General features: G+C 43.8%; 1 protein-coding gene and 1 pseudogene across 36 annotated transcripts in view; one reads left to right on the top strand and one right to left on the bottom strand.

Annotated features, from left to right (window-relative positions):
* Positions 1 to 3211: 3211 nt before the first annotated feature.
* Positions 3212 to 23331, bottom strand: part of EPB41 (erythrocyte membrane protein band 4.1) — a 191792-nt gene continuing 171672 nt past the window's right edge. For 34 of the 36 annotated variants that reach the window (XM_048825629.2, XM_075121351.1, XM_048825593.2 and 31 more), the window contains 4 exons: positions 16528 to 16629; positions 15247 to 15327; positions 11348 to 11455; positions 3212 to 8222 (listed from right to left, as the gene is read on the bottom strand). In XM_048825629.2, coding sequence (XP_048681586.1) covers positions 11357 to 11455; positions 15247 to 15327; positions 16528 to 16629 — 282 coding nt within the window. In that variant the 3' untranslated portion in view covers positions 3212 to 8222; positions 11348 to 11356. The remainder of the gene's footprint in view (positions 8223 to 11347; positions 11456 to 15246; positions 15328 to 16527; positions 16630 to 23331) is intronic. The other 2 variants (XM_048825610.2, XM_048825615.2) reach the window with 1 other exon arrangement.
* LOC125624611 (NADH dehydrogenase [ubiquinone] 1 alpha subcomplex subunit 1 pseudogene) lies at positions 9106 to 9695 on the top strand (annotated as a pseudogene).

Here is a 23331-nt window from a genome sequence, read left to right as displayed (position 1 = left end):
TTTTAATTTCCCTCACGGTGTGGGGAGCTAATGGTTAGAACGGCTTGAAAGCACACTGGCTTAAGGCCGTTGTTAGTTTTTCAGTAAGGCCAGCGTTATGATGTCAGTAAAATAGAGACACAGATGTGTTTTGATGCTGAGTGCGCATCTGCTTCCAGCATTCTACAAGCATGAATCCCTCAGGGCTGGGATTCACAAAGGTCTTAAGGTACTGACTCCTACGGATTTCAAGGGCAGTTAAATAGCATTGGGAATCCCCCCCAGGTAAAATATCTCCCTTTTGCAGCTGGGTAAACTGAGGCACAACAACCAAGCCATTAAACTTCTCCACCTCTACCCCTGGAAGCCTGTCGGCAACAGATCATGTTCAATCCCGCGTATTGGTTGAAAAGTTTTAGGCAGGGGCTGGCTAAGGATTGGGAAAGCTGGGTTCTGTTCTACAACTCTGCTGCTTAGTCACAGGATGATCTTGGGAAAGTCCCTTTAATTTCTTTCACACCAAAGACACTGGGGAGCCCACAGTCTCAGGAAACTGAGGGGCTGAACAGCAGCTCTATAGCCTGGTGTGCATACACTCTAGTTCAGAGCAGGAAAGGACAGCTCAGGTGCTGCTGTGTGTTTCTGCTAACCCTTGCCACGAGAAAGCAGGGAATTCATTACAAATGAGCAGCAAAGACTCAGGCTGGGTGCATGGATGAAACAAAGGTGCCAGATTTGCTGCATCATTAATTCCATCCTTTCAGCATTCTTGTCTATAACCTGGAGCAGCTGCGCTGGAGAATACAGACAGGTGCCAAGGGCAGGATAACATTTGCTTGGGTTGTGGCTGAGGAAACTGAACAAGCAGCAACATCGTGGAGGAAAAGCTGTTGTGGTACAATTAATCTGACTCATAGTGTCTATCATTCTCCGGCAGAGCTGCTCACAACCCCAAGGTGAAGGGGTAGACTGGAGCAGAACCAGCTTCTACTAGTTCATAGTCCCAGGCAGTGGCATAAGTGTTCCATCTCATCCAGGATCTTGTAACTTGCTAACACCCAGTAACCACATGCTAGAGAGGAAGGTACAAGACACAGCAGGGGGCAGCTGCTTGTTCAGTTCTTGTTCAGAACTGAAGTGGAAGTGATTGAACCTTACTTCATCCTAGAAGTGCAATGTCAAAATTCATCTCCACCTACTGCTCTCCCTCCTAGCTGAAGCACAAGGGCCAGCATTAGAATTAAACTCTAACCAGCTTACCCTCCTTATTGCTGTCGCTCTCAAACGTGCAGCAGGCACGACTGTGGTGTGTAATGGTTCTCCTGTCACAGGTAAAAGAACAGCCAGTGGGAGGAGTTGGAGCAGAGCATGGAGTCGTCAGGATTGCTAGGTTCCGTTCTTGGCTCTTACCTTGGGTTAGGATACAGCTCATTCCAGTCAAGTCAGGGTCCAGTGTGCTAGGATGGTTCTTGGTTGCTTTTCCCCATCCATACCAGCTGGATTTCCTCACCCCTATTCCCAAGAATACTGCATCAGGGAGTAGTGATTATGAGTAACCCTCTACATGGCTGTTGCCTTCTCTTCATTCCCCTTTCCTACAGGACCTTCATTCAGAAGCTCTTTGCTGGTAAGAAGCAGTCTCTTGGGGGTCCTGTAACAGGCAGAGTTGATCTGATTAGGCTGGGACTGCATGAGGGGTATCTAATACCAAAAGGGCAAAGGCCCAGTATAGACGCAAGCATGACCAAAAAAAACTATTCTCCTAGCTCTAGGGAGTGAGTGAGGTCTACCTGAGTCCTCTGAATAGGGTGTGGTTAGGTATAAACCATGTATACTGAAACTTTATGCAGCTAGCGTAGACTGACTTGTGTTCAGTGGATTGGTGCTTTGGGGATATTTGGGTAAAATTTTCCACAGCAGCTAAGTCACTCTTGAAGACTGGATGTAAACTTCTAAGTCACTTAGCTGCTATGGAAAATTTTCCCCCTTGTGTCCAGCGGGACAGTCCTTCAACCTCACTGCAGGAGGCTTTAGCATGTTCAACAAAGCAGAAACAAATCAATTAAAAGTGGAGGTTTATGAGAGCAAATGCTGCTGCAGCCTAAGTCTAGTGCAGAGTTGTGGAGAACTCTAGTGGTCATTTCCCTGAACTACAGGTAAAGCTGCAAATGCAGGACAGCCTGCAAGGGTTCATCAGTGAAGGCTCTGGATCCTTCAGAGCACAGGTGGCCAACCTAAGCCTGAGAAGGAGCCAGAATTTACCAATGAACATTGCCAAAGAGCCACAGTAATACATCAGCAGCCCCGCATCCGCTACCCACCTCCAGCCCCCAGTGCCTTAGGGTCTACACCACGCCGGCGGGGGGGGGGGGGGGGGTTGTTGTTGATGGAAGAAAATCTCCCGTCGATTTACCTTACTCTTCTAGTCAGGGGTAGAGTACAGGGGTCAACTGGAGCGCGATCTGCAGTTGATTTGGTGGGTCTTTACTAGACCCGCTAAACTGACTGCCAGTAGATCAATCTCAGAGCATTGATTCCCCACTGTAGTGTACACCCGCCCTAAGTGTTCCTGAGCCACTACAGGTTGTCTACATTTGAAGTGCTGCAGCTCTAATTAATCTGCCTTCCTGAGAGGCAGTAGCTAGGTCACTTGAAGAATTCTTCTACCAGTTTAATGCTGTCTACACCAGAGGTTAAGTCAGCTTCATTAGGTCAGTCGGGATGTGGATTTTTCACACCCCTGAGTGACAGTACCTGAGTCAACCTAACTTTAGTGTAGAGCAGGTGTTGGATTCCTAAATCACTTTTTGAAAATGGGACTAAGAGTCACTTAAGCACTCTTGAAAACTTTATCCCAGTCTTATTCTGGAGTACCACTGAGGTCACTAAGAATGTAGAGACTCTGAGGAAGGCTTCAGAGCTGGTGTTCACAGTAATAGGATTTTACTTTGAGATTCTTCACAATTCAAGCTTGTAGGGTGAAATATACCTTTGCTAGCTAAAAAAGGCCTTGTCTATACTCATGAAAGTTGATCCAGAATAAGAATTTAAATTAGATTAAGTCCATGGCTGGATGCTCCTATTCTGGAATAAAAGCATCTGCCCATGGAGTTAATTTGGAATGGCTACTTCACGACAACCAAGCCATAACTCTCCGTGCAGACAAACCCTGAGTGAGCAGACTGTGCTGGACAAGGGAAGTTTTTTTTTTTTAAAAAAAGACAAGAATGCAGTAGTTTGAAAAATTATTGAAAAATGCAATACAAGAAACAATATTAACACTTAGGTCTGTCTAAACACTACAACAACTTTCCCTTTGAATTACTACAAAAGTCCAAAATAACAGCTTCTGTCATTTACTATTCAATCTATAAAGATTTGCCAGTTTTAAGTCTGTTGTGATATTTCCTATTTGTTGTAAAGAAAAGATGTAAACAGCTATTCTAGACAATTCACAATTGTCTTAAAAAATGTACAAAGCTCCTTCATATTTGCAACTAAATTTTGATTAAACTTGTAAAAAACCCCACGGTTGGGACACAAACATCTCTTAAGGTAATTGTACACTGTATGAAATCAGCAAACTAAAGTTTACTAAAATCAGAACTCAGTCAGTCCTTTAATACAGCTGTATTGCTTGGAGATTGCAGTCTGGAAACCAAAGCTGCCTTTCCAGGTTAATTAATCAGAGGTCTTGCTTCTCCTGCCTTCCTTTCTATACATTCATTCATATATAAATAGCTTCCGTAAAGTGTATACTATACAATCAAGCCAGTCTCTGGCTTACCTCCTGGACTGGGAATAGCTGAGAACATTCATATCTTATCAATACAGACCTTGTTCACATGTTACATTGACATGAGCAGCACTGGTCCCTGGAAATTCACAGTTCATGGTGGACCAAATTTTAAAACTCAATCTGATCAACTCATTGTAGGAGAAAAAGGTGAAAAGTGGGATGGGGCACAGGCAGTTTTGCAGCCCTGTCTTGCAAAGGTAGAAGTTAATTTAGTTAGTAGTAGTAGGTAGAGTGAATCTCACTAAAAGCTATTTTCTTCCCTGTCCCTCTATGAAAAGCTCAACTGCTTCAGTAGGAGCAGTTCCAGTGGCAACCCCTATTCCTCTCCGAGATCTGGACTAGGAGAACCTTCTGCTTGTAAAAACTTGCTCCTCAGAAGTATGCTGGGGTTGCCTGGGTGTGGCAGCTAGGAATCCCTACTGAAAGGTCACCAGTGCCCAAGGGGAAAAGTTTGGCCTGTCTTCAGAAGCCAGTTTGGTTTGCACTGTGTTTTGTCCCACGAAGAGAGCACTGACGTGTAATATCAAAGGGTGAACAGAAGAAACAAGCGCACTTAACGCTATCTAAAAGTTCTACTATTCTATGTCTTGTCCCTTTTTAAGAAGGGTACTATTGCCAAGGCAGAAGCCTGTAACATGCTAGGAAATGCTTGTGTACCATTGTTTGGGAAAGGAAAAACTTCTCACCAACAAGAAACTCTTCTGGATCTTAGACAAGTCAAGATTTCTGTTCCTTAGGAGGAGATGATTTTTTTTTTTAAATAAGATCAAACTTCGTGCTGCCTCTGCTTTATTGAACAAGGTTGGGTGTGAACTAAGTTACAGCTGTGTCAAGGTCCTTAGTACTTCCTTCACTACTTAAAGTGGCATATCTAAACCTTCACAACCACTATATGCCTTTAAGTGCCATGAGCAGATTAAACATTTGGTGGCTCTAAAAGTCCCATGAAGCCAGCTATGAAGAACTAGGAAACTTTTTATGAATATTGTGTATACTGCTTGCAATAGCATGTTAGAGCAACCAAACAGGAAAGGCAAAACAATGACCTAGATAATGAGCATCCCAGCAAATGCTCAACCACACCTGCCAGATTATTAGTTGTACCCACCAGGTGCCAGCAAAGCTACAGAGATGTTTTTACCCCTCCCTTTTCAGCCTTAGTAAGACAGTAGCCAGTTGTAGGATTTGCCCCTAAGAAAGGGAAGGGGAGACAGGTTTGGCAGCAGACTGAAAAGGGCTGTGGAAATGCAAACGAACCCTCAGATTCAGGAGCAGGGGCTGGTATAAACTGGGCCTACCTAAGCTATGGTTAGAGAGGTTGACTCATACATATAGGCCTCTTAGGGCTTGGCTGCACTTGCACTTTATACCGCAATAAAGCCTCCTAGAGCTCTCTACCTTACTCCCTTGTCCACACTGGCAAGGCACATGGAGCGCTCCTGGTACTCCACTTCCACAAGAGGATTAACAGCTGTTGTGTGTTGGGTGAGACGCTGCAGCTCCAGTGTAATTGAGGAGTTAAGTGACAGCGCTTTTGATTGACCTCTGGAAACGTCCCATAATCCCATTAACTAAAGTGGCCTCTCTTGTCTTTGTTGTGAACTCTGAAAGGGCCACTTCCGCATTCCTCCCAAGCTCCGTTTGGGAGTGCCGGCTGCTTATCTGGTCCGAGAAAAAAACGAACACCTAATGTTTGCTTTGAGTGAGAGAGAGAGAGGTGGGGGAAGGAGTGGGTCTGAACTTACAAGACAGCATGCTGACAAGCTCTCAGCACCCCAAAAATCCACTCTCTCTCCCCCCACATACACACTCCATCCCCCCCCTCCATTTGAAAAGCACATTGCAGCCACTTGAAAGCTGGGATAGCTGCCCATAACGCACCACTCCCAATACAGCTGCAAGTGCTGCAAATGTGGCCACGCCAGTGCGCTTTCAGCTCTCAGTGTGGACAGACTGGAGCGCTTTCCCTAGTGCGCTCTCTGAAGCCTGGTTTAACCCAAAGTGTAGACAAGCCCTTACTAACCCTCTGTGCTATATACCTTCCGGGTGGATGAATGAGTGAAATGCTTTGTTTTGACAAAATTGTGTCACTGCAAGCTTATTCTGGGAGGAAATTGCCTTACAGATGCCCAATCAGGTTGGGCCTGTCAGATTTTTGTGGTTGGTAAACAGAGGGCCTGGAGCTCCCGTCTAAAGACCATGTGGTTCCACCCAGAGCAGGAAACCAGGTTTGTCAGCCAAAGGGTGCAACCCTGAGAGACTGAAAGGGGTCTAAATTGCAGTTCACCAGCAAATTGCACATTTAAATGTCTGCCTAGAGGAGGTAAAGTAGCATTCCCCCAAAACAGCTGCCTTCATAGGAAGCAAGATGCTGATAACTACACCAGTATTCAAGTAGCTCCATAATCCTTTCAAAGATAGTGTCTCTAGCCAATACTAACAATTTACTTTAAGGTGGGGTGCAATTTTAATTGTAAAGACAGTGCCATTTAAAGACAATTTTCAACCAAATAGTAAGTCATTGAGTCTAGCTCAGTCTTCTACCTCTTTTTAAAACAACAAAAAACATCATCAAACTTTAAGTGAAGCACTTACTGCCAGTTTCTTCTCATCCTGGAATGTAGCTTAGCAGCAAAGGGCTCTTCTCCCTCACGGCTAGAGGTATGCCACACCAGATACAGAATTACAACTTCAAAGCTCTATCTTTAAAAAAATATTACTCGCAACTCTATTCATTACAAAACTTTAAAATATTGCTGGAAAGAAAAACCAGGGCATGATTAAGAGGTTTCCATTAAATCCAAACAGGTGGTGGTGATCTCCTGCTGCTGTCTACCCCCATAAAAGCATTACTCTCTCATTTTGAAAATCATGATTAACACCACAGTGGTCACCTTACAAATTTATGGATCATCTCCATGTAGAAAATTCCATTCACACACATTCTCTCTAAAAATACTTTAAAAAATATTACAATTAAAAAAACAACCTCTACCAAGTATGCCATAAGCTGCTATAGTGGATATGACAGGAGTATCTAGAAATAATATTTTCAGTGCTTTATTGGTAAAGTACATGGGGTGTTTTAAAACCAGCAGCTGTCATTATAGACCTGAATGCACCATCATCCAGAAGCTGAAAACTGCAGCCAGCTCTGGCCCTGGTGTTTCATTGCAGCATGGCAGTGAAGGAGCCAATGTACTACAGAACCTTAATTTATGTGGAGAGGGGAATGCCAGTGATCTGAGCATGTGCACTTTCCAAACAGTTTGACTCTGTTCCCACTGGTTGCTATAACCTACAGCTATGAGAAGTCTTGGACTGCCAGCCCAAATCAAGCTTACATGTCTAGAAAGGTGAGAGTGTCTGAGAGATGATTTTAAATTAAATTAAGATTATACACACCCTGCCCTGATTTGTGGGTAATGTGCTTAGCTTTAAATAGTACTGGAAAAAACATGATTTACAAACTTATTTAAAAATTAAACATAAATAAAAGTCTGACACTGAGAAATCAACTATTGCAAATGCTGCATAGCCTACCATATAGCATTCAGAGCCCAAACCCCTTAACCACACATTTCTATATACTTATTTAAATGGCATCTAGAAAGCAAAAATAGATAGGTAGCATTCAGTAGAAATGCAGTCTCTGAGGAGCAGGAAGGGGTAGTGCCCTGTCACAGTTCTCTTAAAGCTCTAGTATTCACAGTAAAATAGAGATGTGAAGCAACTTCCAGTATTCCTTAATCTAGCCCACTACTGAAATGTGTGAATATTACACCACAAAAAACCCCCACTATGTTCAAACAACATCAATGGACCAAAACCCATAAAAGCAAGGAAATGCAGAGTAAAGGTATAGAAACTCTGTTTTGTGCACCTGGGTAGCGTGACTTGGAGTTTTCTGGAAATATCTAGGGCCAATCGCAAGAGGAAAGTAGAAATACCACACAATGGCATCTAAGTAAACTGATTCTTCTGGCAGAAGGCCCCATCAATCACTGGGGTTTTCAAACAGCTGTTATTCTAAGGTGCAGTTTCTAAGATATGCCTGAGCGTGGCTTAAACCCAGTATATCTGATGAGGCTGAACGAATAAGAAGACTTAAGAACCAACCCTGTTTGTGAGGACCTATGGAGGCTATGCATGAGGGAATGCAAAACTGAAAACCTTTTTTTTAAAAAAACAAACATTCAGTACAGTGAGAAGTATGGCATACTGTGTTTTACAATATAAAAATATTCAAAAGGATCCACTATATTCTGGAAAATCCCAAGTAAATGTCAAAGCATAATTCCTAGTAAGTGATATGAATGTTCAGTTATTGACAGCAAATCTTGTAAATCTGTGGTCTTTGTGCTCCAGGTAGTTTCTCTGCAGTTTTTCCCCCACCGCTCTCTCCTCCCTTTCTGGTGTTCTCTCAGTCAGGGAGAAACATCTCCTAGAAAGACAAGGTTAGGGTGAGTTGCCAGCTTCCTATGGAAACACTCCCAGTGGCACCCAGTGAGGGGCATTTTAACACCACCAACTTCACAAGGTGCTTTCCCCCTTGTTCCCAGTACTCAGATCCTTAAAGCATTGACCATAATTTTCTACCGTGTTTCTAAAAGCCAAGCACCAAAAGATACACTGAGGCACCCTAAATAAGTGCCCTGATTTCTCAGAAGTCCCAAACACCCACAAATCCCAATGAAGAAGCCAATGAGAATTGTGCATGCTCAGCACTTTTGAAAAAGCAGAGTAACTTTATTTAGGAGCCTAAATATGAGACAGGTACTTGACTTTCGGCATGAAGGTTTGAAAGAGAGGCAGTCAATGGCATTTTCCTCCTCCCAAATTTGGCTTTTTAAAATTGTACTGTAGTGATCTCTCCACTGCTCCCCATATTCATCCTCTCTCCACCTCCCAAACTCTCATCCACACACTTTTTGTTTTGAATGGAACACACACGCACACACGTGGACTGTTTAATTACACCTTATCTACATGCTATCTGGCCAAAACATGTTGGTGCACCAATGTAACTGATGCTGAGCACGGCCCTAGGAATAAAATGTTTGCTAGACAATGCTGCTGCCTTTATGGATTCTTAAAGCAGCTACTATGGTTTCCAAACTCCTAAGCTGAAAAGCTAGGTATTGAGGTCATAGCAGATCACAGCAACTTTAATTCAAGTTTTGGGGTCTTTTCTAGATTAGGAAAAGAAGCAGATTGACAAATGGCTCTCCTCTGCTTTAGTAGTAAACCTCTGGCTTCAGGGCTAGGGCTGGGATAGAGCCCATCTCATAACCCTCTTCATTCACTGCTGCAGATAACAGAGCCTAGGAGTGAAGGGGGAAGAAGCGCCTCCACTTCCAGACCTGAGGAGTGCAGCTCCCCATTGGATCCACCATTAAAATGTTACTGCACAACGTCCTCATCAAGTGATGTTGAACTCTGACCCTTTTCACAGCCACTGTAGCTCAAAGAACATGTGCTGGTCGGTGGCGGCGGAGTGGCTCGAGCAGACGCCGGGATGTGGTACGAGATCCTGCCCAGCACGGCCATCATGGGCCTGTGCCTGACCATCCCTGGCGTGTCGCTCATCCACATCCACAGATACCTCAACGGGGGCAAGGAAAAGAGAACTGCTCCTCAGCCCTACCAGTGGCACCTATGGAGAGAGACCGGCGACTGTCGGGGGTTAATGACTACTATCGGTCCAAGGGATTGGAGAACATTGACTAAGAAGCAACTCGTTGAGTGAAGAGGTCTAGTTCCTGTACAAAGTAGTTTAGCTCCAGTAAACATGCATTTATATTTGATGCAACGTGTTATATGGTGCACATAAATCTGGAAAATGAAAAAAGAAAAAGTAAAAACCACACCCATGTGCCACTGCAGCTAGCAGAGACACCACTGCTCCTTGTGCATACCACCATTTTAATATTGCTGAGAGGAGGGGAGGAGGCCCAGAAAGCACCTCCTCTTGACATTGTCAGACTGCTTCTTTTCCTCCTGCAGACAGACTCAAAGTTTCTAATTTTAGTCAAGGGGTAAACATCAGTCTGTGATCGCTTGTTCTTCTGCACTGCATGATGTTATCAAGACAGAAAGACTGGGGGGTGTGGGGGAGATAGTCATTACAGGTAAATATGCTGTAATGATGCTTTTTCTATATAGGGCTCTAGAATTATCCATGTCATCAAGCTTTTGTTTACATAAACAAGGGTAGGGGATTTCACCTGAGTTTGGCTATTATCAAAACAGAAAAATGATAGTACCTGGTTTTAATTAGGTTATGCTAATACAATAAAATTGGCAAAGTTGTGTTATTCATTCTGATTTCTCACAGCAAAGGCACACCAGGCTTGGACAGTCCTTGCATAGGAGACCTCTAGGGAAAAAGCCAGGAGCTGCAGGAAGTGGTGTTGGCAATTTAGTGAGTGGTGAGGTAGGGGTTCATATTTAACACCCTTGTCTTTTCCTTCTGAGCAAGTGCTAAACCAATGTCCAAGTAACATGGTGTTGGAGATACTGGATACAAAGTAAAATGGAGATCCTGATCATCCATAGTCATAGATGAAACTTCTTGCAAACATCTGAGCAATTGCCTTCCCTGAAAAGTTAACTCAGATTATACCTAAATTCTGCATCCGTCCACACTCACAAACGTCACTTGTAGCAGCATGAGTTGGCTGGCAAGACCAGAGCTGTAGGCTAAAGCCTGAGTAAGCATAACTAATCAGCTGCTAATACAGCCATGCTGCTGTAGTGTGGACACAGGACTGGCCAAATTCCAAGTTGATTAACGCCATTCCAGCCTATCCAAATTAACCTGTTGCTTCATTTGAAACAAATGTTGCTTATCGTTTCCTGTTCTAAGATGGTTGTAGTGTACACGCCCGCCTTCCTATTTTAAAAAAACATTGGTATCGTCATTCTGTCCCACAGACATTTTAGTCCAGTGTATTTCTACTTATGGATAACTAATGGGGTAGCTGCTGCCTGCCTGAATTTGGCGTTTGTTGAAATGATTTCTGCAATACAATCGTTCCTAAAATTCACACTGGCGGTTTTTCCCCTTTTTGTCACCCAAGATTTGAAGCCCTGCTGCCACAGCATCAGCCTGACATCTAATCAGCTGAAGGTAAAAGTAGTCTTACATACTACAAGCATTTTTTTGATCGGTGTTTTAAAAAACTAACGCAAAGATCCACAGACACAGCGTGCCAGTACACAAAGTGCTGTTCGGTGCACAGTCAACTACACGCTTTTCTCTCTGTACTAGTACTGACAGAGGTGATTCTTGGGGCTCCCAGCCAGTGAAGTTCCACTGCAGCGTAGGTCTGTAAGGCATTTTGATACTTGAAGTACTATGCAAATCAACATATCTGTGCATCTTCCACTTCTAGAGTTACAGGAAGTACCTTGCTAGATCACATTCAAAATACGGATATTCCAAGAGAAACCTAAAAGGCTCGGACAGATTTCTTCAAGGACTCGTGATGTCTGGTCCTCTCTGGCTGTAGGTGTTCCCTCCTCAAGTCAGCCTGTGAGTCAGAACACAGATTTCTACCTGCTTACCTAGCCTTGCTATTCTTCAGCAATCTCGGTCTCCTGGTGGACAACGACCTTGGTCACAGACATGTCCGGGTGCTGCTCTTTTGCTTCTTTGATGGCCTGCACGAGAACCTAAGAAAGAAACAGCTCTTCAGAGAAGCACTTTGGGCTGCATACAGCGGAACAGCTGAAAGTGAATTTCACTGCAGTCTCTCCCATGTCACCATACCAGACACTGGGTGAAATCCTGGCCTCACTGATGTCCACGGCAAAACTCCCGTTCATTTCAATGGAGCCAGGATTTCACCTAGCGGCTGCAGCCTTGAGCAGCAGGGGGAGGGCTGCTGGCCTGCCAACCACTCCCACCCAGAGCAGAGGGGAGCCAATCTGGAACAGCAGGGTGTGAGGGTGTAAAAAGCCTTAGGTCCAGGAAATTCCACTGCCAGCTGACTTCATTGTTGCTACCTTCCCACCTTACAAGGATAATAAAATTATTTTACGTATGAAGCCTACAGGGAATGCTTTTGCCATTTGCCTTCAGTTGAGTTGTTGGTCTAGAGTTGCACTAATTCACTGCACTTGCTCTCCACTAACCAATATGAATCACCATGTAACCGCCCTTGTTTCTTTCTCCAGCCATCAACCACCACTTTGTTTGCATGTTGTGTCCCTTTCCACTTTACTATGTCTTCCTTGTCTATGTAGTTTTGGAAGCTCTTCAGGGTGGATACCACGTCTTCATGCCATTGCACAACACAGCACAAAGAGCTGCCCCACTCCTATTGCTCTCTTGGCACCATTACAATACCAAGAGCAGCTGTATTGCCCATTTGCTGTAGCCGCCATCATCTTCACAGCATGTTAGAAAATTACATAAAAACTGGAATTCTTGGACTTACCCTTGTTACCTTTTGTAACCCTGCCTTGTTGCCTGTGTCCAGGAAATGAACAGTCTTACGTCACACCTTTATTAAACTGTCAGAAGACTACTTATCTCTGACAAAAATGAAGCAAATGAAGACACTTGAATCTCTCAGTCTAGAAAGAAACTAAGCAGAGAACTATATGTGGAAGTTGCAGTGCTTTCAAATCTTCCTGGAAGCAAGTGGCATTGCAGGGTGAATTCCCCACTTCTTTGGGGGGGAGGGGGGACGGGGAGAAGAGGCAGAAGTTCGGATGCATTAGAAATGTACAGTAAGTTACAGGGGGAGCACAAAGAAATAGAAGCTGCCAAAGTCAATCAGATTTTGATCCATCCAATCCATACACTTGGGAAAAACACATTTGCTTTACAAGAACCCAGTTGCCAAGTGAGTCCATTGTTACAGGCCTTTGCAATAAAGTTGTCAAGAATGAGAAAAATTAACAGATCAGAGACATTTGTAGAACAACAGAAAGTGTGACCGATGTCAGATTATTGGGAGAAAGTCTCAAATTTGTAAAGAACATTGGATATTAACTAGTAAAACTGGTTTCTCAAATAAAAACATTGGTGAACGGAAAAACTGAAGTTCATTTAAATAAAATGCACACTGAGGCATAAAGACAAAATCTGAATGAAAACAAATAGCAACCAGATTTGCTGCTGAAGATAGGTATTTGGGTCTCAAACTCTCAAAATCAGGTTCTACAACAGATTGGTTTGTGACAACTGGAACAAATTTCAATGCAGGAAGTATATTAAAGAATCACATCCCAGATCTCTGAAGATCGAAATGTAGTTGTTGATTATCTGCTGATTTAGGACTAAATGATTCCACCACAGTGGGACTATGGTTTTGTAGCATGTAAAATAAGAACCATAAATTGTACAGGAACAAATACTAGGTCAGGCTGAATGAGATTAGTTAAGTGGGATACTAGTGACAAGGGCATGACCGTCTTAGACCCATGAATGCTGGAAGCAGTCGTACAAATGGAAAAACCTCAACAGGATGGCCTCTCAGACATTCATGGGCATGTTAATTTTGAAAAGTTAGGGATGAATTTGCTTAGAGTGTGTTAACTTCTCCATTCAGAATGCTGTGTGAGAACTACACATAATGGGCCTTGAATAATTGGCAAGAAAGAATCATTTGGGAATTAAATCCAGAACCACCTGTATTGAAATATTTGGAAAGAGTCTAGGATCTCAGCTGATGCATGCTGACATGGTTTGGGGCTGTCCTTCTAAACAATAATTGCCCTGTGGCATGTGCTTCTAAAAACACTAATATACACCAGAACTGTGCTCTAATTAGTGCTGAGTGTCTGAAGTACATAGCATATTTTTCAATGCTATATAAATAATTACTTCAGTAGACACCAAAAAGGGCCTAAAAGCCAGCTTAATGCTCATGTGAAACCATAATATTATTATTATGGGAAAGGGAAAGTTCACAAGAGGAACAGTTTATTGGATCAGGTTTAGGCAGCAGCTCAGTGACTTTGAAAATTATATATATCTGTAATTTCTAGGAAAAGCTCATATCTCCAATTAGGAAGAGTTACCAGATTCCCAGTCAGGGTTCTGTTACTAGTTGGGTCCACTAAGTAACTTTTTCAGATATTTTGTTTTTATCACTGAGCTCTAACTGTTGGAGCATGTTGTCTATGTGGAAACAAGAGTTCTTCAAGAAGCAGAAAACAAGAATACCCAGCATAAGAGGGAAAGAGATCCATGAGCACTGTTTAACATGTTAAAGAATGCATCTGATCCTACACTGACACCGTCTTTCTCTGGTGACTTCTCCCTCCACAAACTAAATGAAGATTAGCTACACCAGGATGGTAGTGTGTGTGTTTTCTTTAAAAATACATCTGAGTTTCATACTAGCTCTCTCTAAACTTTCCTGAGCCTATTTAATTTAATAGTAAAAATGGCAACACTATAGTTTATACTTCTCTAACACCATTCAACAAAGGTTCTCAAAGCACTTTACAAACATTTAACCCTCAAGATCCCCTAGGAAGTGGGTATGTATTAAGCATTTTACAGACAGGCAAACCAAGAGAGAGTAGGATCTGTGACTTGTCAAAAGGTCACACGCAATTAGTATCAGAGCCCAGAACAGAACGTAGATAGCCAGATTCCAAGGTCAATATTCTAACCACTGGAAAACATTATGATCAGTAGCAAAGGCTGTTTGCTTCTAAACTTCAGTTGCTTTCAGCTTTGATACACTCGTATACACAAGCTTTCTATTCTAAATGTTTAGCTATTCAATCCAAATATCATTCAGGACATAAAAACAAAACAAATCCTTGCAAACGTACACACAGAGTCCCCTAAACTCTACAATGGTCATTGAAAATACAACAAGGGATGGATTACTAGTCTCTAAAGAAATGTTGGGCAGAAAGTGACTAAAAGAATGACTGAGCTATCTCATGCTTATTCTTCATCAGAGACTTTCATTGTCACATTTCCTCAGTTTAAAAAACAAACTTGTTTTGAATTGAAAAAAAGTCAGCAGCACACTCAAAGTTGAGCCCTTCTGCTTTGGACATTGCCATGTATAAAAACTTCTGGAAACAAAATTTTGTGCTAATATCTGGCAGAACAGAATTCAGCTTGTTCTGCCCCAGCTACAGTATGTCTCTGCAGAACTAAATGTCAGTTACAACTTGAAGACATACAACAGTAATAGGTAGCACCACAGGGACATCGGCAGTCACTTTTCTGACATTAAACAGTTTAAAATGAGAGACCTATGTCTGCAGCTGAAACACTGCAAATGAAAAATGTTACCTCTTCCACAGAGACAAGCAATTTTATTTCTAGCCCAGGCCAATTTCCCTAAGCTGCAACCTAAATGACTGGATTTACCACAAGTGAGGCCACTTGACTATCTAGTACAGAAATAATTTGCAGGTTAGAACAACTGATTAGTTCTTTGCAAAACTAAAATGGCTCTTGGCTGGGTAACACTAAAATCGCTCACCTGATCGTGGTCAATGTCTGCATCTCCTGTGATGACAATTCTTTTTTCAATTCTTGTCTCTGAAATTCCACCTTTTACAGTCTAGTATGAAAGAACATAGGTTACTAGTAGCCTACAGTGCAACAATGGCAAAGGATTACAAAGTGGATTGAGGTTGGCTTTCAAAGACAGAACTCAAACTAAAGTCACTTGCCAATTACCAAAACATTACTGGGAAACTAGCATAACTGGATCATAAACAGAGCGAGAGGACACAGAAAAAAATCTCACCTCAGTGTATGACAATATTCCCTTCTTCCAAACCAAACAAGCACATGTCAATAAAGAGTTTTTTAATAAATAAAAATATTAATCATTCCCGTCTTGTGGGCTGGAATGTTAATCATGTCAAAGGGACACTGTCAATGTAACATGTTCCATTATTACAGCTGAAAACCATTTTAAAAATCTAATTTGTATTTCACCACATAGAGTGTGCAGTCTCTGTTATGCGCTTCACTCAACATGGATAATGCACTCAGGCTGCTTAGTTTCACTTTGACTCCCAGGAACTAGCACAATAATATTAATTTTGTTCAGAGGAATGTTCAAATTCAAAAATTCCCAGCAACTCTGCATTGAAATAAGTAAAAAACAAAACAAGAGGCCCACAGCAATGCTGGCAGTTAGTATGTCCATGACAGTGTTAGTGAAGTATTTCAGGTTTTGTAAAACCTTTGATAAAAATGTGACATGGGTCTAGAACTAGGGGACATTCCTGTAACTTAGAAGTAAATTGAAGTCTTCAAACTCGTCCCTACTTTCTCAAATTGAGGATTTCTCACATGTAAGTTTGATTTGCCAACAGTCCCCAACTTCAGTCATTTGTAGCTCAAACTCTGCATTAATTAAAAGTTCTAAACAGGACTCAATCTTATTGACCGTACAGAAGAGGAAGAAGAACTCAAAGGCTAACTACATTTAAAATGAAAATAAGTATTTGGCTAACACACTGACAGGAGGTTCTCAGAAGTGCCTCAGGATCCCAAGCTATTGTTGGATCACTCAAACTGTGGTGGTACAGTTCTTCAGGAAGCAAGATAATGTCCATTTCCAAGTGATTCTGAATTGCACTGGTGTCGGGCAGAATTAAGGGCAGAGAAAGGGAAACACAGGATTGGAGGGGGGAAATATTTGTACAACTAAATATTTGGCAGGAACAGGCCAACTTTGCTTCCTGTGGCTTGAGCATCAATAGAACTTTTAGATTTCATACCAACCCTGCTGGCATCACCTTTTTACCTTTGTAATCTGTGTGGTGGTTGTGCTACTGGTGGTCTCTGATGTGATGGTCTGAGCAGTGAGCAGAACTCCAGGGTCTGAGTCCCCATTGCCATCGTCTGTCTAGAACACACACACAAAACCGCCATCAACCATTTTCACACCATCACCATGCAACAGGACCTCAGTGCTGTAATGTAAGATGATGTACAATCATTGCAAAAGTAGACTTTGCATTATTTATTGGACAAAGTGAACCGATTCACAGCTGGATGAACAATTAGCATTTTGGCGGTGTAACAAATGTTTCAAGACTAATGCGGTCTGAAAGTACAGCACTTAAAGAACCAAGGAGCCATGCTGCCGTCCAACAGAGCCACGATGAAATCAAGCAGAGAAGCCTTGACATCCATTAGGATGTCTGAGCTGTGATCTCACCCAAACACAGGGTGACTATTCTCCACTTCACACAGTGACTTGGTTCAGCTCTCCCCCTCTCGATTCTGGGATGATGAATGGGTCTTCTCTATCCTCCCTTTTCTCCTCTCCCATTCCAGTTGAATTGGGGTGCTGTGCTGGTAAGTTTACTTAGCACACACTGAACTGACTCACATGTTTCAGGCAGCATGGGTAGTGCTACATAGTTTACTCTCTAGTTGCTCTGCATTGTCACAAATTACTCCTACAGATTCCAGAGAAGCTAATTGACAAGGTCCCCACACCTATCACTCTCCCTGCTCTACCAATAATACCAGCCTTGTCCACACTGCCTTTTTGCATATACCACCTTCCCTGAAGTGGTCTATAAAGGCTATTACACTGCTCAAGTCTCACTTCTGTTGAGACTCCTATAAAAGAATCAGTTCAATTAAGATGGCTGAGGGCGCAAATGGGGTTAGTTGGCATTGTATCCATTTATCATTCTAAACAGGTTTGGAAGTTATTTTGGAATCCATCTCCCCCAAGCCCTTTGTACATCATTTGTCTTACAGCCTCTTCAGGGTTGTGCCCAGCACAGTGTAAAGACCCTGGATGCTACTATAACCTAAATAAACCATAAGTAACAACAACTGCGTACCACCACTTTAATTACTTGGCTCCCATCCTGTACAATTCTCAGGCTTTCCAAAGCCTATCTATTGCTCCAGAGTTTATTGTCCATGTCTCCAAATGACTGAATTAAAGATATACAGTGAGTAACAGCCTCTTTTGTCCAATTATTGTTACAGAACAGTCTATGAAATTGTAATGACAATTTAAGACAAGATTAAGGTGCCACAAGTACTCCTGTTCTTTTTTCGGATACAGACTAACACGGCTGCTACTCTGAAACCTATCTTCAGAGTGACCACTAGGTGGGACCACTTTCTGTGCTGTATAAAATTTCAACTCCCCCAGAGATCATCATTACTTTTTGGCCAAATCTCACCTAATGTCAAATAATTAGGTTACAGAATTCTCATTTCTCCTTTGAGACATTAGAGCTAGAGATGTAAAGATGGTGACTAGACTAAGCTTGATCAGTTAATCTCAGCCACAAATACTCTGAGCAATATGGGTTCAAACCTAACAATATAACCTGGATCTTACGCCCAGTACTGGTGCTGCAGTTTGGTTCTGGAGAGCATGTGACACTGTTAGAGTGCTCTACTTCAGATGGGATGTTAAACAATCAGTTGCTGATGATCTCTGGAAACAGAGAGTTTCCACAAGGATGACAGTATGCCAGATATGCATTAAACAAGTGGTCCATTGCACATACACCTCTTTGCAATAGGCAGTCACACTAACTCCATATTACAGATGGGGAAGCAGACACAAAGGCTAAGACAAATATTTTCAAATTTGGGTGCCATATTTAGGCACCCAAATATGTTACCTGATTTTCAGAGATACTAAATGATGCCTGTAAAGTGCAAAGCATTAAAGCCAGTCAGTGGCAAAACAGAATGCAGTTCTTGGTTATTCCTCTACCATTTAGCCTCTAAGTTGCAGACTTCCAAAAGTAAAAAATGGGTACTTACCTGTTCTGTAACTGTTCTTGGAGATGGGGGTGCAGACATGTATTCCACTCAGGTGTGCGCACACACAGCATACCAAAGTCAGAGAACCTTGCCTAGCAGTACCTGTAGGGGCAGCCCTTAGCCCCTTCACTTGGCTATTTAAGGGCAGTGCCTCTCCACCCCGAACATCAGTTCCTCTGACCCAAACATCAAAAATAGAGACCATGATAGAGAGGCGACAGAGGGTTGGTCATAGAACACACGCCTATGCTCACATCTTGAGAACAACAGTCACAGCACAGGAGATAACCAGTTGTTCTTCAAGTGGTTGCAGACAGACACATATTGGTCTCAGGTGACTCACAAACAGTACTTGGAGGTTGGTGCCTACTTAAACAATGACTGCAAGACTGCCTTCCCAAAGTTTGCATCTGACCTAGACACAGTGCTAATAGCATAATTCTTGGTAAAAGAGAAGATCAGGTACCAGTCCTGCAAACTCCCAACTATTGAAACATTACTGAAGAATGCTATCCATGTTTCTTGGGCCCTCATCAAATGGCCCATAATTTCCATGGAGACATGGTCTGAGCTACGTCATTGTATGCTGTTGTAAAGCAGGAAGTTATCCACCTGGAAATTGGCTGTGCAGAGACTGACCCTTCACTTGAACCTCATAGGAAACAAAAAGACAAGGCAACACCTGTGTAAAGGTTCCTTCCCCACTCTGAACTCTAGGGTACAGATGTGGGGACCTGCATGAAAGACCCCCTTGGCTTATTCTTACCAGCTTAGGTTAAACGCTGCCACCACCAAAGTGTCTAACAACAACAACAGGGGAAGTGCCCACCTGGAAACGTCTCCCCACCCCAAAATATCCCCCCAAGCACTACACCCCCTTTCCTGGAGAAGGCTTGATAAAAATCCTCACCAATTTGCATAGGTGAACACAGACCCAAACCCTTGGATCTTAAGAACAATGAAAAAGCAATCAGGTTCTTAAAAGAGAATTTTAATTAAAGAAAAAGTAAAAGAATCACCTCTGTAAAATCAGGATGGTAAATACCTTACAGGGTAATCAGATTCAAAACATAGAGAATCCCTCTAGGCAAAACCTTAAGTTACAAAAAGACATAAAAACAGGAATATACATTCCATTCAGCACAACTTATTTTATCAGCCATTTAAACAAAACAGAATCTAACGCATATCTAACTGGATTGCTTACTAACTCTTTACAGGAGTTCTGACCAGCATTCCTGCTCTGGTCCCGGCAAAAGCATCACACAGACAGAGAGAACCCTTTGTCCGTCCCCCCCCCCCTCCCTTCCAGCTTTGAAAGTATCTTGTCTCCTTATTGGTCATTTTGGTCAGGTGCCAGCAAGGTTATCTTAGCTTCTTAACCTTTTACAGGTGAAAGGATTTTTCCTCTGGTCAGGAGGGATTAAAAGGTGTTTACCCTTCCCTTTATATTTATGACAACCTGAAAAGTCCATCATTGGAGTGCTCATTTACGAATTTACGTACCATGGCCCCCAAAGTCCCATTAAATTTCTCCACCAGGCCATTTGTTTGATGATGGTAAGGAGTGGCAACCAAGCGATTCACCCCATGAGCTTCCCAAAGGCTTTCCATAGTTCCTGCCAGGAAATTAGTTCCTGCATCTGTGAGGATGTCGGAGAGCCAACCTACCCTGGCAAAAATGTCTGCTAGTGCCTGGCACACACTTTTAGCCCTGGCGTTGCTTAGACCTACTGCTTTCGGCCATCGGGTGGCAAAATCCATGAAAGTCAGTATGTACTGCTTTCCTCTGGGTGTCTTTTTCGGAAAAGGACCCAGAATATCCACAGCTACTCGCTGAAATGGAACTTCAATGGTGGGGAGTGGCTGGAGAGGGGCTTTGACCTGGTCTTGGGGTTTTCCCACCCTTTGGCATACCTCACAAGACTGGACATAGGTAGAAACATCCTTGCCCATTCCCTCCCAGTGGAATGACCTCCCCAAACGGTCTTTGGTCCTGTTCACCCCAGCATGGCCACTAAGGTGATCGTGGGCTAAGCTGAAGAGCTTGGCCCGGTATTTAGTTGGAACTACCAACTGTCTCTGAGGATGCCAGTCTTCCTGGTGTCCACCAGAAAGAGTTTCTTTGTATAAAAGTCCTCTTTCTACAACAAACCTGGATCGATTAGAAGAGCTGAGAGGTGGTGGGTTGCTCCGGGCCGCCATCCAAGCTCTCTGGAGGCTTTCTTCTGCTTCCTGTTCTGTCTAGAACTGTTCCCTTGATGCTGGAGACATCAGTTCCTCATTGGATTGTGGACCTAGGCTTGGTCTCTCTGGAAGCGAAGTAGGGGATGGGGCTGTTTCCGTTGACTGTGAACCGCTCTCCACTGGTGCACTATGTTGGGGTTCAGGCTCCGGCTGAGCCTCTTGTGTAGGGTTATCGGCTGCTGCCGGTTCAGGTTCGGTGGGGCCCTCCTGTGTTGGGGTGGCAAGTACTGGATTCACTGCTGGATCCAATGTTGAGCCCGTGAAGGGAGCAGAACCGATGGCACTTCCTGTTCTGCTTGGTGGCAAACAGGTCCACTTGGGGTATTTCCCACCTCCGGAAGATCATCCTTAGGGACCACTGTGGTGACGACGCTCTGTTCATGATCCTCCAAGCCTACCATCCCAGCATCTGCAGTGTGGGACAGGTGCCGGGGCTTGGGGTCCCGGTGCCGCCTATACGGGAACCAATGGCAGAACTCAGCAATGGTACACCTAGATGATCAACACCTAGAGCTCTGGGAACAGCGCCAAAAGTCCGGCGACCAAGACTGGGATGGCAGAGAACACCACCTCAACGCTGGGGATTGGTGCTGAGAGTCTGGCGATCTGTGTCTTGGCGCTGGGGACCTGTGTCGTGGTCCTGGGGTTTGGCGTTGTGGTCCCAGTGAACTTCGTTCCCCCGAGGAGCGATGCCCACGCTCCGGCGACCGGTGCCATGATTGCGGGGATTGGCGGCATGCTACGGCTCTGCGCCGGCCATTGGACGAGCGATGCCACGCCTTGTGGGACCGGTGCCGAGAGTCCGGTGAACAGCGCCAGGAACTCCAGTTGGTATGGGCAGGTTGGAAGCGCATCCCCAGGGAACACTGCTTCGACGTTGACTGCCATGGTGCTGGGGAGTGATGCTGCACGGATGGAGACCACTGCATGAGCCCCAGTGCCGACTTCATCTTGATAGGGCGTTTGTGGCACCAGTAAAGACATGATGTCTTCTGCAGCCTGGAAGACCTCGAGCATGGATGGGATCTCCGGGTGCCAGGGACCTCTGCAACTACCCGGGGTGGCTGCTGGGTCCCTAGGAAGGCTGGGTAGCCTAGCTGGTGATGCAGGTGGCTGGCTGGGCTCTGGAGACGTGCTGCCCTGCACGGGCTTATGATCTTCTCTGGACTTTCCCTTTCAGTACAGGATGTCAGGGAACACCCTCTCCTGGTGTGCTTCCTCACTTCTTAGCAGATACCAGGAACTGGGACCAGTGGCAGGAGGCCGGTGCCCACAGCACGCTTCAAACAGATGCCGCTGTGCTTGGTGCGGAGTCTGATCTTGGTGGCCCGGAGACTAGCACGAGGGCCGACTCCCTGAGGAGCGCTCTTAGTTTTATGTCTTGCTCCTTTTTAGTTTTTGGCTTGAAACTCTTGCAGATGCGACACTTATTGCTAATGTGGGTTTTCCCCAAACACTTCAAGCAGCTTTGATGAGGGTTGCTGATCATCATAGGCTTTTTGCAGCGATCACAAGGCTTGAAGCCCGGGGCATGCCCTGTCACTGGGCTAAGTCCCTTAAGGGACTATCTAACTTATCTACAGTACTATTATGTAACTATTAAAAGAACAAAAAGAACAACTTATCTGAGAACTATTTATACAATGAATGATAGGAAGAACCACTGGGTAAGCACTTGCCGAAGCAAGGAGATGTTCCAGCACAGTCTCTGACAGTAGGAAGGAGCTGAGGAAGGGGGAGCTGGTGATGCCCCTTATCCTGGCGCATATGTGCGCCACTCCAGAAGGCACCAGAGCCAGTCCCCTACGGATGCCACTGAGGGAAAAACTTCTGCACCAGTGCATGTGGCAAGCACACACACCTAACATAGAACAGACATGAGCAAGCACTCGAAGAAAAACTCAGGGTATATGCGTGGCTGCAACAGACACTGCTAGCCAAAAGACTCCAACCTCGGGCCCATGGGGCACATGCATACTATCAGTGGAATATGTATATGGACAAGCAGTTGAAAGAGAACCTTAATTCAGTCCCACATGTGTATGTATTATGATACAGCTTTTAATTAAATTATCACATTCCTGAAACCTGCGAAAAATACCTGGTGCAAGAAAGAATAATTCTTGCATTGCTAGAATCTACACTATGCCCATACCTTGAATAGTGCGCGCAGTTCTCGTCACCCCTATCTCAAAAAAGACATACTGGTATTGGAAAAGGTACAGAGAAGGGCAACAAAAATGATTAAGGGCATGGAACAGCTTCCATATGAGGAGAGATTAAAAAGACTGGGACGGTTCACAGCTTGGAAAAAAGATAACTAAGGGAGGATATGATAGAGGTCTATAAAATCATTAAAGGTGTGAAGAAAGTGAATAAGGAAGTGTATTTATTCCTTCACATAACAAAAGAACCAGGGATCACCCAATGAAATTAATAGGCAGCAGGTTAAAATAAATAAAAAGGAAATATTTCTTTACATAATGCACAGTAAACTTGTGGAACTCATTGCCAGGCGATGGGAAGGCCAATAATATAACGGGGTTCAAGAAAG

The sequence above is a fragment of the Caretta caretta genome, chromosome 19 (genome assembly GCF_965140235.1).
Source record: "Caretta caretta isolate rCarCar2 chromosome 19, rCarCar1.hap1, whole genome shotgun sequence".
Taxonomy (NCBI): Eukaryota; Metazoa; Chordata; order Testudines; family Cheloniidae; genus Caretta; species Caretta caretta.
The sequence above is the reverse complement of the archived record's forward strand: the minus strand, read 5'-3'. Positions and strand labels throughout refer to the sequence as shown.